Below are 14,676 nucleotides of genomic sequence, written 5' to 3' on the forward strand. Positions count from 1 at the left end.
AGAGCAAAGATTTATTGTACAGCCAAACTGTAACAAGAATGCCTTACAAACCAGAATCATGAAATTCCATGATAAAAAAGAATATGAAAGTGAAAAATAAAGCCAACTTCCTATTGTGCTCAGGTGCTCAGTGCTAGGGTTGAACTAGACCCTGAAGGCTTTTAAACAATGTTCAAATGCTTATACTGCCCAGGCCAAAAAAGGTCAGGCACAGGATGCACTCCGAGCAATCAGGCCAAACAAGGCTTCATTGGAGCTTCATTAGAAATTCCTACACTCTCCTCAATTTTGCCAGAGTGACAGGAAAATACTGAGTTTTCACTCAAAGTAGTAGTGGCTATTTTATCAGCAATTCTTGATAACATTCTACACAGCTCCTACAATGAGGGCAAAAGGAATAGGTACCATATTAAATCCTTTAAAAAACTAAGGAATAGTTTTTTAAGTTCCAATAGTTCCAATATGGAAAAGTTTCCTAGAATGTACAAAGCAAAACTGCTCATCCTTAGAAGAACAACGCTACATCTGAGCCATAAAGTGACTTCTCCAGTTCCAGGCTAACTCATGGTCCAGCCGCTTGGCCTTTCTGTGTCTCAGCCTCCCCTCAGGCAAATGAGGATCAAGAAATAGTCCCATCATTTAAATGAGAAGGATACAATGAAATAAATAACCCACACACATAAGTACTTCAGAGTCTCTGCTGAATGGCACACATGAAAATCTTGTCTTATTCCATCACCCACTCCAAAACAAATAATCACAAAGTAATAAAAACAGTCCTGGTAAGTTTTTCATATAAGTTCATACTTATTTGAGCATTTTCTTAATAGTTCTTGCCTGATTACTTTTGAACTTTTACTCAGCTCTCCTTCCTTAAATTCATATACAAGCTACAACAGTAAGAAATGCATTCTCTGGGCTAACTCTGCTTTGTGAGGACATTAAAGAACATTAACAGGGATAGACATATATGATTTGAAATAACAGTACATACAAATTTCTCAACAAGTTTACCCCTTCTGATATTTCACCTGGAAAGTTCATTCACCCATTCGTGCTGACCAGTAGTCGTATACATAAAAAGATTTCTTTCTTTTTACAATTTTGTGAAAATCTGCCCATAGTTACCCTAAACCTCATTAAAGTACATCTAGTGGTGACATCAATAGTTCAAATGTTATAATTTAAAGCATGAGAGGAAAAAACACCCACTCACTTATAACACCACTTTCAAAGACTAATCTACAAGGAGGATTTTAAATAACTATATAAATAAATGATTTTTATAGACTAATTAGGTGGTCAAAACTTAAAAAAAATTATACCAAATCAACTTGTCGTTTAAGTGCCACAACCAAACGTTCTGTGTGAGAATACGTCACGGAGGACGAAGCGGCAGACACAGTGAGCACGGGCTTGCCGTGCCAACCCTAACAGCAGCGTCCCAGGCAGCTCTTCCATCTTGTGCTTACATGAAATGCTGGGGAGCCCTGAAAACCATGTGATTGGTTTTCATTTCCTACCCCATCTTCACAGTGTTTTAATGGTAATCCTGACTTTTGTCTTTTAAGGGAAGATCCAACCAGAACTCACATTGAAAAGCAGAAGTACAAAGGATTAATAAAAACAACCAGAAGTTAAAGACATGAAAATGCCTCTCTGGTCTAGACACTGTCATGTCTTCTCCTTGGACAGTTTAATTTCACAGTTGAAATGGATTATCACTAATTTTAATTCTTTGAAAGTATTTTTAACCAGAAAATCTTTTTTTTTTTTTTTTTTTTTTTTTTTTTTTTTTTTGAGACAGAGTCTCACTCTGTTGCCCAGGCTAGAGTGAGTGCCGTGGCGTTAGCCTAGCTCACAGCAACCTCAAACTCCTGAGCTCAAGCGATCCTCCTGTCTCAGCCTCCCGAGTAGCTGGGACTACAGGCATGTGCCACCATGCCCGGCTAATTTTTTCTATATATATTTTTAGCTGTCCATATAATTTCTTTCTATTTTTAGTAGAGATGGGGTCTCGCTCTTGCTCAGGCTGGTCTCGAACTCCTGAGCTCAAACGATCCGCCCACCTCGGCCTCCCAGAGTGCTAGGATTACAGGCGTGAGCCACCGCGCCCGGCCTTAACCAGAAAATCTTAAAGCATTCTAAATACATATTCATAGCGTGTAAACGGCAAGTGAGTTTTTAATAGCCTTTTCAATAGATGAGCAGGGGAAGAAGGGAACTAAAGGCAAGCTTCCAAAATATAACAACTATAGGCGCTAGGGATTTATGTGACTTTATTATCTATAAAGTCTTTATTATCTTTAAGGCACACAAAAATGAAACAATTTACAAATGTATTTTTCCACTCAACTGGAAAGCTTACAAGGGAATAATTCGCCAAGAAAAAAAGAGAGTAGCTGGAATTTATTTTGCTTCTTGGTTATTTAACAGGAATTATATATAGGCTGTTTAGCTAAAGAAATGCCAAAGAAGAAGAGCCTTGGCATCATTTTTAAAACAAATGAGAAAAGAAAATTTAGTTACGAAATATGATTTCAGACAAAAAGAGGCACAGTTGAAGCAAACAATGTGTAGATAACTAGAATAATTTTCAGTGTAAATTCCAAGCCTAGTTTAGATATCACTAAAACTGATGAATTAACTGATTTGGGATTATAGAAAATATTCTTTAAAACTGCTCCGCCCCTTTTCAAACATTTATATTGAAAACTGCTATATGATGAGCCAAATGTTTAGACATATAGGCATATATCCAGTAGGTACTAAATGATCACAATAATATACAATTACTGAAAAATGCTAATATATCGGCCACCATATAAAATGAAATCTCTAAGTAATATTATAGGAAAAAGTGTAAAGACGTATTTTAGTCACATATATTTCTTTATATGTGTGTATTAGCACAAAGTGCTAAAGTTTAAATATCTTCTTTAATCCGAACTATATGTCTGACCTCAAAGCTTCACCATATAACTGATCCCCTTAACGAACATCAAGGAAATAACCTTCAAATAATGTTTCAAAACAGGAACTCTTTGGAAGGAAAAATGACCTCTTTAGTTCTCACTGGTGTTTCATAATACCTCTTTGAAAAGCTCTTAAGTGCTGTCTTTTCAGCTATATACAATGCAAACTCCATAGTTAAAGTGATGGAACACTAGGTCTTAGAGTTACGTTAGATAAATGAAGTTGGGTTATTTCCCAATTTCAAGAAGGAGGTTAAAATGTCATCTCTAATAAATATAAAAAGAAAAATCCCAAAACAAAAACAAGTACAAAGCTAACAGGGATTACAGACATCCTATAAACTTAAACAATTAAGTATGGAAAAAGGACAGCTGAAGCCTAACACCTAGATTTAAAACCAAATGCATTTTCCAAACAAAATCAGACCCAAACACATACATGTTACAGCATGAGATATGAAATTTAGATATTCCAACTGTGATCTTTTCTGTGGTTGTATCCACATCAACACCCAAATAACTTATCAGCTCAGAGATCATGCTATATAATGCCAATAGAAAGTTGGCATCATAGAAATTAATGAAATCACCAAATACTTTTTACTTGCTTTGGAAATATGCGTTCAAACTGAATCCTGTCTATTCTTAAATATCTGCTCCTGCCTTCTCGTAGCTCAGGGGGCCTTCAAGGACTTTCATAAGCTGGACCCTACCAGTCTCTGCCCCCAACTCCCATCCACGCGAACTAACTTCCTTTGCAGCAGCCAAGTGAATTATCTGTGGCACGCTATCGCCTGACTGCTTCTTCATGTGCTTCTCTCCCTCTTCATCTCCCCACCCTGGCTAATCCCACCTTGTCCTTCACTAAAACAGGACCTATCCTGGGAAGCAGGAACTCTGGGAGGATCAGGGTGAACAAGGGCCTAAGACACTACTTTTTTATGGTCCTAGAGCACCCTCTAAAAGTATCTGTCATACTGTTCTGCAATTCTATCTCTCCCCAGTAGATCACAAGCTCTCTGAAGTCAGAATCTAAACCTATCTTCTAATTCTCAGAGCTAACAAAATCCCTAGTCCATCAGAGTAAACATTAAAGTAAAAATTGTTGAGAAGATAAGGTCTTTAAGTTGCTGAGAGTAATTCACATGATTGCACACACTACTACAAAGAAAGTAAATACTCCAACACAAAAATAAAGATTATATATTGGTTTTCATCAATATGTAGCTATTGTGTTTAAACAAAATTATGTCAAAAGCAACTACACATATTTTTTTAACCACAGTTTCAACAATTAGGGCTAGAGAAGATCAAAATTAAAATAAACATGGACCCTAAAAATTGTTTTGAAAATTCATATGGGCTAATGACTACTTAGTGCTAATTGGTGAAAGGAAAATGAAAAGCAACGTTGCTTCCAACAGTGAGGGAAAACCCCTGCTATTCCCCCAATTCCAATGCTTTGTAAAATTACTATGTCACACAAAAACCTACAATGACATAATTCCTTCTCATCATTTTGAACTATAAGTCCCACACATTTTTCTAACTGAAACCTCAACATGCCATAATCTGTATAAAACACAAACTGGAATGTCTTTTTAACACAGGCAAAGTGACATCCTCAGTTCAAGAATAAATCTCTATATCCTAAGTTAGACACAATCATTAGATTATAATCAAAACTATGACCAAGCTGGGAATGGTGTTCCAAGATCTTTGAAAATCCTTACCTAATCCTATTCGGTTTGGACTTGTTTCTCGGCTACATCCCTGACTCCTGGGAATCTTGCTTCGCTTTTCTGAAGACGGTGTCACAGGTGGGCCTCTCGAGGAACTCCCAGCAATTCCACCATAACCACTTCCCAACAATTTCCCTGGGGAGCTTGACCGGCTGCCAGCTAAAAATGAAGTAAAACAAAAGATGCAAATGAGGGACTAAATTATAATAATTTCAGAAGCCAGTTTTTACACATTAACTTGGATTAAATACTAAGAGAATTTTACATAAAAATAAGATTTTTAGTTGGCAGTAGTGCTAATTTTTTTTAAATGTAGGAGCATAAAAAAAATCACTGAATATCATAAAAGAGTATCTATACTAATATACAGGGAGAAATGGAAAAAGCCATAATGGACCTCATAGAAAGACTATTAGGTTGGTGCAAAAGTAATTGCAGTTTTAGCATTGTTGAAATTTGTCCTTTGATATTGGAACACATTTTTAAATAAATGTGGTTATGTTATACATCCTTTTAATGCACACTTCTTGCTTCATGGTTTTTTGCTAATGACTTATTACTTGCTGTTTATTTTATATTTATTTTAGACTATGGAAATGATGTTAGACAAAAAGCAAATTCCAGCGATCTTCTCATTCAAGTTCAAAATGGGTCATAAAGCAGTGGAGACAACTAGCAACATCAACAACGCGTTTGGCCCAGGAACTGCTAATGAACGTACAGTGCAGTGGTGGTTCAAGAACTTTTGCAAAGGAGGTGAGAGCCTTGAAGATGAGGAGTGCAGTGGCCGACCATTGGAAGTTGACAATGGCCAACTGAGAGCAATCATTGAAGCTGATCCTCTTACAACTACACAAGAAGTTGCCAAAGAACTCAATGTTGACCATTCTACAGTTGTTTGGCATTTGAAGCAAATTGGAAAGGTGGAAAAGCTCAGTAAGTGGGTGCCTCATACGCTGACCGAAAATCAAAAAAGTCATCGTTTTGAAATGTTGTCTTCTCTTCTTTTATGCAACAACAATGAACAATTTCTCAATTGGATTGTGATGTGCGATGAAAAGTGGATTTTATCCGACAACCGGTGATGACCAATTGTTAGTGGTTGAACTGAGAAGAAGCTCCAAAGCACTTCCCAGAGTCAAACTTGCACCAGTAAAAAGGTCACGGTCACTGTCTGGTGGTCGGTCTGCCGCCAGTCTCATCCACTACAGCTTTTTGAATCCCTGCGAAAGCATTACATCTGAGAAGTATGCTCAGCAAATCAGTGAGATGCACCGAAAACTGCAACGCCTGCAGCAGGCACTGGGCAACAGAAAGGGCCCAATTCTCCACAACAATGCCCGACCGCACACTGCACAACCAACACTTCAAAAACTGAACAAACTGGGCTATGAAGTTTTGCCTCATCTGCCATATTCACCTGACCCCTCGCCAACCCACTACCACTTCTTCATGCATCTCGACAACTTTTTGCAGGGAAAACGCTTCCACAAGGAGCAGGATGCAGAAAATGCTTTCCAAAAGAGTTCATGGAATCTTGAAGCATGGATTTTTATGCTACAGAAATAAAGAAACTTATTTCTTGTTGGCAAAAATGTGTTGATTGTAATGATTCCCACTTTGATTAATAAAGATGTGTTTGAGCCTAGTTATGATGATTTAAAATTCACGGTCCAAACCCGCAATTACTTTTGCACCAACCTAATAACTAATGGAAGACTAATACACCTCACAGAAATTGCCGGAGCAGTCAAAATTGTATTTTGTGTGTATATGTATGTATACGCATACAGTTCCCACATACACATGTATATCCCAACAAACAGAACACGTATCTTTTCACCCTTACACACATGAATATTACAAAACTCAACTATACGCTAAGCCTCAAAGCAAATCTCAAAAAATTTACAAAAGTAGAAATAACAAACACCACAGTCTCTGAGAAGTGTGCAATAAAATTGTAAATTAAAAACAAATAATATGGCTGGTAACTTTTATTAATAGCTAAGCAGCCAGATAGCTATATAATCACTTTTTTTATGAAACAAAATTCTGAAAAAACAGCAAAATTTTAAACATCATGCCAATACACTCAAATGGCAGTCATTTACTTAGATCATCTCCTTAAGTAGAGAAGGCAATACGATTCTAAAATGTAAAGTATACATTTGTTGCACTAAAATAGAAGGACCTAGAGGAAAAAAAATCTTTAAAATACTTACATGGAAATTTTATATACAATATATACATACATATATACACACACATACATGTATATATAATTTTAAAATAATTAATATATATTAAAACTACCATCATTCAAATGAATCACTTAGGCAACTACTCACAAAACTCAATGATTTAACTACAATGTGAAGCGAAAAATCATTGTAAAATCAGCAATATACATTACTATAAGGAATTTGTCTCAGGACCTACTAATTTTGCCCATAAAATTTAAGCACACAAATAAACTATTAAGCTATGTATAAGGGGAAAAGAAATCCATTTCAAACTCTAGAATTTGAACACACAGAAAAAAATGCAGAAAGATTAACTAAGCTCATAATACAGAGAGAGAAATTAATATTGTGCAAGGAACAAGGGGTGAGGGAGAATGCCACAAAAACAAAAAAGGCAAGAAGAGAAATGGCTTACCACCAGCAGGATTAGCAGATCTGGATCCTTGATTATGAGAGCAGACCAAAGGACAGGCAAAAAGTAGATTAAAAGACAATAACACAATACAGCAGGTCAGCATGCAACACAAAACAAACGTCATTGTTCACAAACATATTAGCAAAATAGCTATTTTTTTCTAGGACTTGTTCCTCCTTGTCTATTTCTGTACTTACGTTTAATCATCCTACATTGGCACTTATTTCAGATCTGTTCATAAAACACTTACAAACCTACATGTGCCAGGCACAGTGCTGGGCTTAGAAGATGCAGAGAAGAGTAAGACAAGCACCTGGCCTCTTCCCAGAGAACAGCTACTCTCTAGCTTTAAGCAACCTGAGGGAAGTGATCGTAATTTCCTCATTGGTGTATCACTACCATCTTCAACAGTGCTTACCACATAGTAAGTGCTCAATAAAGATCCATGCATTGAAAGAAAATGCTATTAGTTTCACCTGAATGTCCTATGACTTCTCTTAATCCTCAAATGTTTAAAATATACCAATTATTAAGAGCTCTAAATCTAATATTAATAAAATCTACTTAGTATTAAATCAGGACTAAGAATACTAGTTTATCTGTATTTATAATATATAAAAATATGCTTACATTTATCTCTTATTAAAATAACTTTTAAAAATATTTAATTTATAGGCATAAGCTGAAGGTGCACGTTTGATCATTTGCTAGTGTTTGGTGTGATCTCCCTTCCTGAGTGCAATTTGCTAAGTAAAACTGAAGAGTTTTTAAAGTAGAGCCCCAAGGTAAGAGTATTTACAGTATTCTTATAGTACTTTAATAAGACTGAAGGATTAAAGCTCTATCATCACCCTCACCCTACTACAGAAGAAACTGTAATCTTCACCACCTCTTAAAGCAGAGGTAACATATGGATTCCTAAAACTTGCAATATATATAGAGAAATACAGTGCTGACCCAGCTGGGCAGGAAACCCTGAAGAGGCCAATGCTGATAAACAGCAGACACAAACCAAAATGTAAAATACTGTTCAACCTTCATCCTCCAAAGAAGGAAATAATGCTGTACAGTTAAAGGCTCAGACATTTTTCATTTGACTCAATTTCACTGAGTCTATATTCTGAGACTTAAACAATTTTTGTCAAGAATTCCTTTGCAGTAAGATTTGACCCATATTTACAAGGTCATGACACAGCATTATATCGTTCTGTGTCTCCAGGAGTCACCAGGGTTCAAGAGAATAACCAGAGCCAGGATGTTGTTCCCAAGGTAGAAGCTCCTGGGCTACATCTGCACCCTGGATCTGAATGAAAATCCAGGTTAAGTTCTACGGTAAGTAGGGCATTCTTGGTCTTAATAGACTCTCTATCCTTATTTATATTCCTCACTGTACAAATCCAGGCTTGCCTTCTTTCCTGACCCTACTAAAGCAGACAGGGAGAGAGAAGAAGGAAATGTGAAGGCAGCTCAACCTCAGCTAGGATAGGAGTCTGCTGACCTGATGCAATTTGCTTCCATTTCCTGACTGTCCATCACACGCTAGGCTCATGATTCTCACTAAATCCTCATGCAAGCCCCATGTGGGTGGGACTCGTTATTACTGAATTTACAGACAGTGAAACAAAGGCTCATGAGGGTTAAAAGACTCACCCAGTATCACAGTGGAGCCAAGATGCAAACCCAGGTTTGTCTGACACGGAAGCCCTTGCTTGTAGTGTACACTACACAATACAACCTATGCCACAGAAAGGTTCTGCCACCTCACCAAAGGCAGTAATATGGCTGACCTTTGGCTTTCTTTGCAGAAAGGATATAAGCCTGTTTAACATGAAGACTAAAGTTATCAGATGGACATGGATAAGAATTTAAATTCAGAGGGAGTTGAGAAAGGCATTCTCAACACTAAGAGAGCTCCTAAGGTTTGGCTGCAGACTGAGTGCTCTCTACAAAAGCCAGACAGCTCCTGGGGCCACAGAGGAGGTAGATACGTGTCAGCCAAGGAGTGCTGTGCTGAGGGACTGCACGCAGCTCCTGGGGACGGAAGACTCTTCCTTCCCAAGCTCACCTTGCCCAGGAGCACTGTGATACCCAGCTCTACTCTATGTGCACAGAGAGGGAGCGGGCCACTCAAATTTACGTGTAGCTGGAACGTGAGACACCAAGGTTGGAGCCTAAGCGTGATCAGAACAAATGCACTCCAGCTGTGGCTGCTTTCATGCCTGAGGCTAACAAACCACTGAATTCACATACACAGAGCAGCAGTCATGGAAGCAAGAGCAGCTAGGCAAAGCCAGAGCCCACACTGGCAAGAAGAGAGATGCAGGCTGCAAATGTTAGAACACAGGGTTAAAGGGGGAGAGCTTTTAATGGATTTACTTATTTGCCACTGGAAAGAATTGAGCATTAACAGTTCTGCCCCGTACTGCTCTAAAATTACATCAGACAATTCATTATCAACACAAAAATAAGTCACAGAACAGATACGTTTCAATTTGAGAGGCTTCAAAAGAGGGAGAGAAACTACATTTTAGTGTTTAATGCCTAACTATACAAAATTTAAACCATCTGGAAAGGAGACAAGATTATGCCTGGAATGCTCCATTTTGTACGCTTACCCTACTCACAGTATCTTAGAGCCACAGAAATGAGTTTTCTTCCTGAAGTCAATGTAAATACTGAAAAATGTTCAACTGTAGAATAGGCTATTGAACAAAACTAAGGTAACCAAGAGCATAAAATATACTTCTTACGCTGGGACTGTGAAACAACTTTAGCACGGCTGCGGCCCCGACTATCAGAGGGTGTAGAGGAGACGTTGGTGGCACTCCCAGAGCTCTGCCTTCTCGTGCGGATGCGACCTGGAGGACACAGGAAAAACAGCGTTTCCATAACATTTTCAGTAAGTGCTACCTACTCAAGAAAAGAACCTACACCCCACCTGAGGGGCGCTGACTGGGCCAACTACATGGGGAGCAGGAGCGTCTACGTGAGCCAGGTCCACCCCACATGAGGTCTGACATGTCTCCCTATGTGTGCACACACGTCTGTATGATCTGCACACACGTGTTCTATAGGCACAGTAGGAACTCCTGCTCCTGAGAGGGAGCCATGGACCTGCAGGTGCTTAGGATTCATTTATTTTGGCATATTATATTTTCAGATGAGGAGGTGATGTCCATTTGAGAATTTGTTTTCCAGAATAAATTCTTTTATTGTCTACAAATCTGACAAATTTCCATAAACAGAAAATACTGTCATTGTAAGAAAAATACTATAGAAAAAAGAATGCAAAAAAAAAAAAAAAAAACCCAAAAGAACTTCACCTTCTTAACCCAGCAATCAGAAAAACTCTAGTTCCCCAGTGAATAAATGTGTTTTTACACGCAGCATGAAACTTCTATTTTAAACTATGTATGTCAATAAGTTTCTAGGCTATAAAAGATAAAGCTAAAAACAATCAATATTTGGAGTACCCAGAGAAATGATGGCCTAAAAGTAATTCAGTGCTGTAGGCAGCTATGAAAAAAATTAACCCTAATCATTAAACCATGAAGGTGTAAAAATAAAAATGAATTCAGAAACACAAAATCATTGATGATCAAAATAGTATGACTGAGGATTAAACTGTTTTTAAATACAGGGCATCTTTGGTTTCAAAAGAGCACAAAATGCCTCTCCTGCCACAATTCAATCAGAACAGCAATCTGATAGAGAAAACACAAACCAGTTTGAATTCCCACTGGCTTTTGTATTGTTCGAAATCACTTCTATCCCAGCATGTGGCAAAGCTTGCAGAAAAGTAAGGAAGAAAACAAATCCTAAGGCTTCAAAAATGTCCAAGAAAGGAAGGTAAGGAGCAATAGAAGCATGGCATTTTTTAAAAAAATTAAAACTGGAAAGAGTCAATGACTTTTAATGGCAGTCTAAGAAAAGAATTATATATATACACACTCTAGAATCTATCCTAAAATGAAAAGCTATACCGTTTACTCTAATATGATATATGTGTCAACTCAGAATCCTCACAACACATGAGATGATTATTCCCATTTTACAGATGAGGAAACAGAGAAACAGATGCAATGTAACACTATACTGGTTTAAATACCTGTCCCCAGATGGCTGGCTAGCTATGAGTGAGAACCTTTGAGTTTCCTATGGAAGTCAAGCTAAATCAAGGCAGTCACACAGGCAAAGTAAACATGGAAAAGCTGATTTTAATTTACCTTAAATTTATTATTTTTAGGTTACAAAAATATTTTTTAAATGAACATTTATACCCATTCAGCTTAAAAAACAAAAAACCTCTTTGCTAACCCCCTTGTTTCCTCCACCTTCCCCCACCATTTGATAACACAATCCAAAACCTAGTGTTCAGCATTCCCTTGTGTTTCTTTCTTTGTAAACATATGCACTGTCATGACCAAGAAATATGTGGCATTTTTATATATTTAGAAAACTGGAAAATTATAACACAAGATATGTATTTCTAAAACTCACTGTTTTGCTCAATTTTTTATTTGTAAGGTCACATATGTACGGGTAAAGGAGAGATCTACTTTATTTTTTTCCATATGACTAACCAATGTTCAAATAAATGTACTTAACCCCTTTCTTATTGATTTTCAATGCCACCTTTGTTGTTTACCGAGTGCTTATATATGCACGGATCTGTTTCTTAGCTGTCCAGTCTGTCACATTGGTCAGGGCATGCATACCTGTGCAGTATCACGATGCTGTGACTAGCTTTTTAAAAACAAAATCCTGTGAATTGGTAGGGCAAGTCAATTCACTTTTTCTTAAGTTCTTTGCTCTCTTGCATATATGCACATGCAGACACAATAAAAAGACCTGTTGAAATGCTGAATGGCATCATGTGGAATTTTGTGTTAACCTGGGGGTAGGGGAAGCTTTATGATACTGATCTTTCCATTCATTGAATTTTCACTTTTTAACTTTCTTCAATGGCTTTTGATAAAGTTTGATAATTTTTCCAAAGGTCTTACTCAAGTTTCATAGACTTATTTCAGAGGTGCTTTTTTCTATTGTATATAGTTTACTAAATTATATTTCCTATTGTTGACATATAAGAATGTTATTTAATCTTTATATTTTGATCTAAACTCTAGGAACTTTGTGAAACTTTTATTAATTCTACTAATTTGTATGTAGATTGTTTGAGGTTATCTAAATAGAATATCATCTACAAATAAGACATCAATTTCTTCCCTTCAAACCATTTAGCTGTCCTGGTGATGCAATACAATGCTAAATAGAAGCAGTAAGAGCAGGCAGTGTTGACTCAAACCAGATTTAAAAAAAAAAAATTTCTGAAATTTCACAGTAAGTGTGACATGTCAACAGGTTAGGAAAATTCATTTCTATTCCTAGTTGCCAAGAATTCCTATCATAAATGGCTGTTGAATTTGTTGATATTTTATCTATACCTTTTAAGAGGGTTTTTCTCCTGAATGTGAACTGTATCAATAAAGCTTTAAATATTAAACATGGGCTAAACCTACACAGTCATGACATACACACCCACGTAACAGCATAACCAGTTGCATATAACCAGTGAGAGAATTATTCCTTCTTTTTCTATTCTCTGAGTTTATGTAAGATTGGAATTATGCAATGCTTGATACAACTTTTACATGTGACCATCTGAGCATGGTAGCAATTTTCTGGGTATCTTTTCTATTTTAATTATTTTTTTTTGGCTGGGTGAGGGCAGAATGATGGAATTTTAACTAGTGATTCAAATTATTTAATGAGCAGTCTTATAACTGTTAAACCAAGTTGTTTGTTTCTTTGAAGAAAAAGTTTTGGGTTTTCCTAAAATTTGTACAATTTGTTTTTAAATCATTAAAATAAAGTTGTCACAGTTTTCTCCTATTACCTTTAAATAAAGCTCTACTGATCCACAATTACACCTACTTTATCATTCTTAATAGTTTATTAAGAATAATTATTTTCCCTATGGACCTTTCTGAAAGGTTGTCTATTTTATCAGTATTTTAAAAGAACCAAATTTTATATTTCTTAATCTTCTCTAGTGAAATGTTTATTTCTTATTTCGTCAATTTTTACTCTTTATTATTTCCTTCCTACTCATCTTTGGGTATATTCTGTTCTTCTTCTAACAAACTGGAAACAAACTCCTAATTCAATCCTTCTAATATAAACATAAGTCAATGATTTTCTGTCATTGTTTTTGCTTCACCCCACAACGATTGATACGGGTTTAGCATAATGTGTTACATTTTGAAAATACATTACAGGATCTTATTTGATGTTTTGCTTTGGAAAAGTAAGCTGGATCCATCCTTCATACTTCACACCAATAAAAAGAACAAATGGACTAAGAATAAAATATGAAACCATAACCATTCTGAAAGAAAAAATGGGAGAATTCCTCTGTAACTTGTAGTGGAAAAGTCCTTTCTAACTACTTGAAATTAGAAGCCATTTGACAAAAAAAGATAAATTTTACTATTTCATTTTTTTAAAACTTTGGCACGCAAAAAGAAAATTATGTGCAAATCAACAAAATGACAAATTAGGAAAAATTATTTGCTACCCATATCATCACGAAGGGCTAATTTCCTTAATGTATAATGGGCTCATAGGAATCACTAAGAAGTCTAACAACCAAAGGCTTGGTAATAAATGTTTAACCATCAGCTAGGATTGAAGGAATTTCTACTGATTTGTGGTGTTTTCCAGTTTCCATGGTGTAAATATTGCCACCATGGTCCATTTCAGGCTTACTAATGTGATGTTAATCAGCTTATAAATTTCCTGAAAATTTACCAATTGGCTCTGATACACTGGTATAAGTGGCTCTAGCACACCACTATCACAGAAGAACAGGCAAAAGCCAGGAATAGACAGAAAATAGAAATAGCTCTGTTTGAAATTGTGTTCAGCCTCACTCATAAGAAAAAAATTAAAATAACATTAAGAATGCCATTTATCACCTATCAAAGCAACAAAAAATTTAAGAATTTGATAATATTCTGGTGTGTAGGAAATCAGGTACTCTCATTCATTGCTGGTGATAGCAAAAATTAGGATAGCTCCTATAGAGGGCAATTTGGCAGTATCTATCGAAAACAAACATGCTGAGGCTATTTTTATTAGATCCATAAAAATTTAGAACTATTATATCTTCATGACTTATTGAACTTTTTATTATACAATAATCCTGTTTAGTAATGCTTTCTGCCCTTTTCTTGGTCTATATTAATAAATCTTCCACAGCTTTCTTCTACTCTGTATTTCTCATACTTTGTCTT

At 36.3% G+C, this 14,676-nt stretch overlaps 1 protein-coding gene across 8 annotated transcripts in view; it reads right to left on the minus strand.

The window, feature by feature from the left end:
- Window positions 1-14,676, minus strand: part of CLASP1 (cytoplasmic linker associated protein 1) — a 263,544-nt gene that overhangs the window by 75,173 nt on the left and 173,695 nt on the right. For 6 of the 8 annotated variants that reach the window (XM_069462102.1, XM_069461691.1, XM_069461772.1 and 3 more), the window contains 3 exons: window positions 10,129-10,236; window positions 7,379-7,405; window positions 4,709-4,876 (listed from right to left, as the gene is read on the minus strand). In XM_069462102.1, the coding sequence (XP_069318203.1) occupies window positions 4,709-4,876; window positions 7,379-7,405; window positions 10,129-10,236 (303 nt within the window). The remainder of the gene's footprint in view (window positions 1-4,708; window positions 4,877-7,378; window positions 7,406-10,128; window positions 10,237-14,676) is intronic. The other 2 variants (XM_069461936.1, XM_069462021.1) reach the window with 1 other exon arrangement.

This window comes from Eulemur rufifrons, chromosome 1 (assembly GCF_041146395.1).
Source record: "Eulemur rufifrons isolate Redbay chromosome 1, OSU_ERuf_1, whole genome shotgun sequence".
Lineage (NCBI taxonomy): Eukaryota > Metazoa > Chordata > Mammalia > Primates > Lemuridae > Eulemur > Eulemur rufifrons.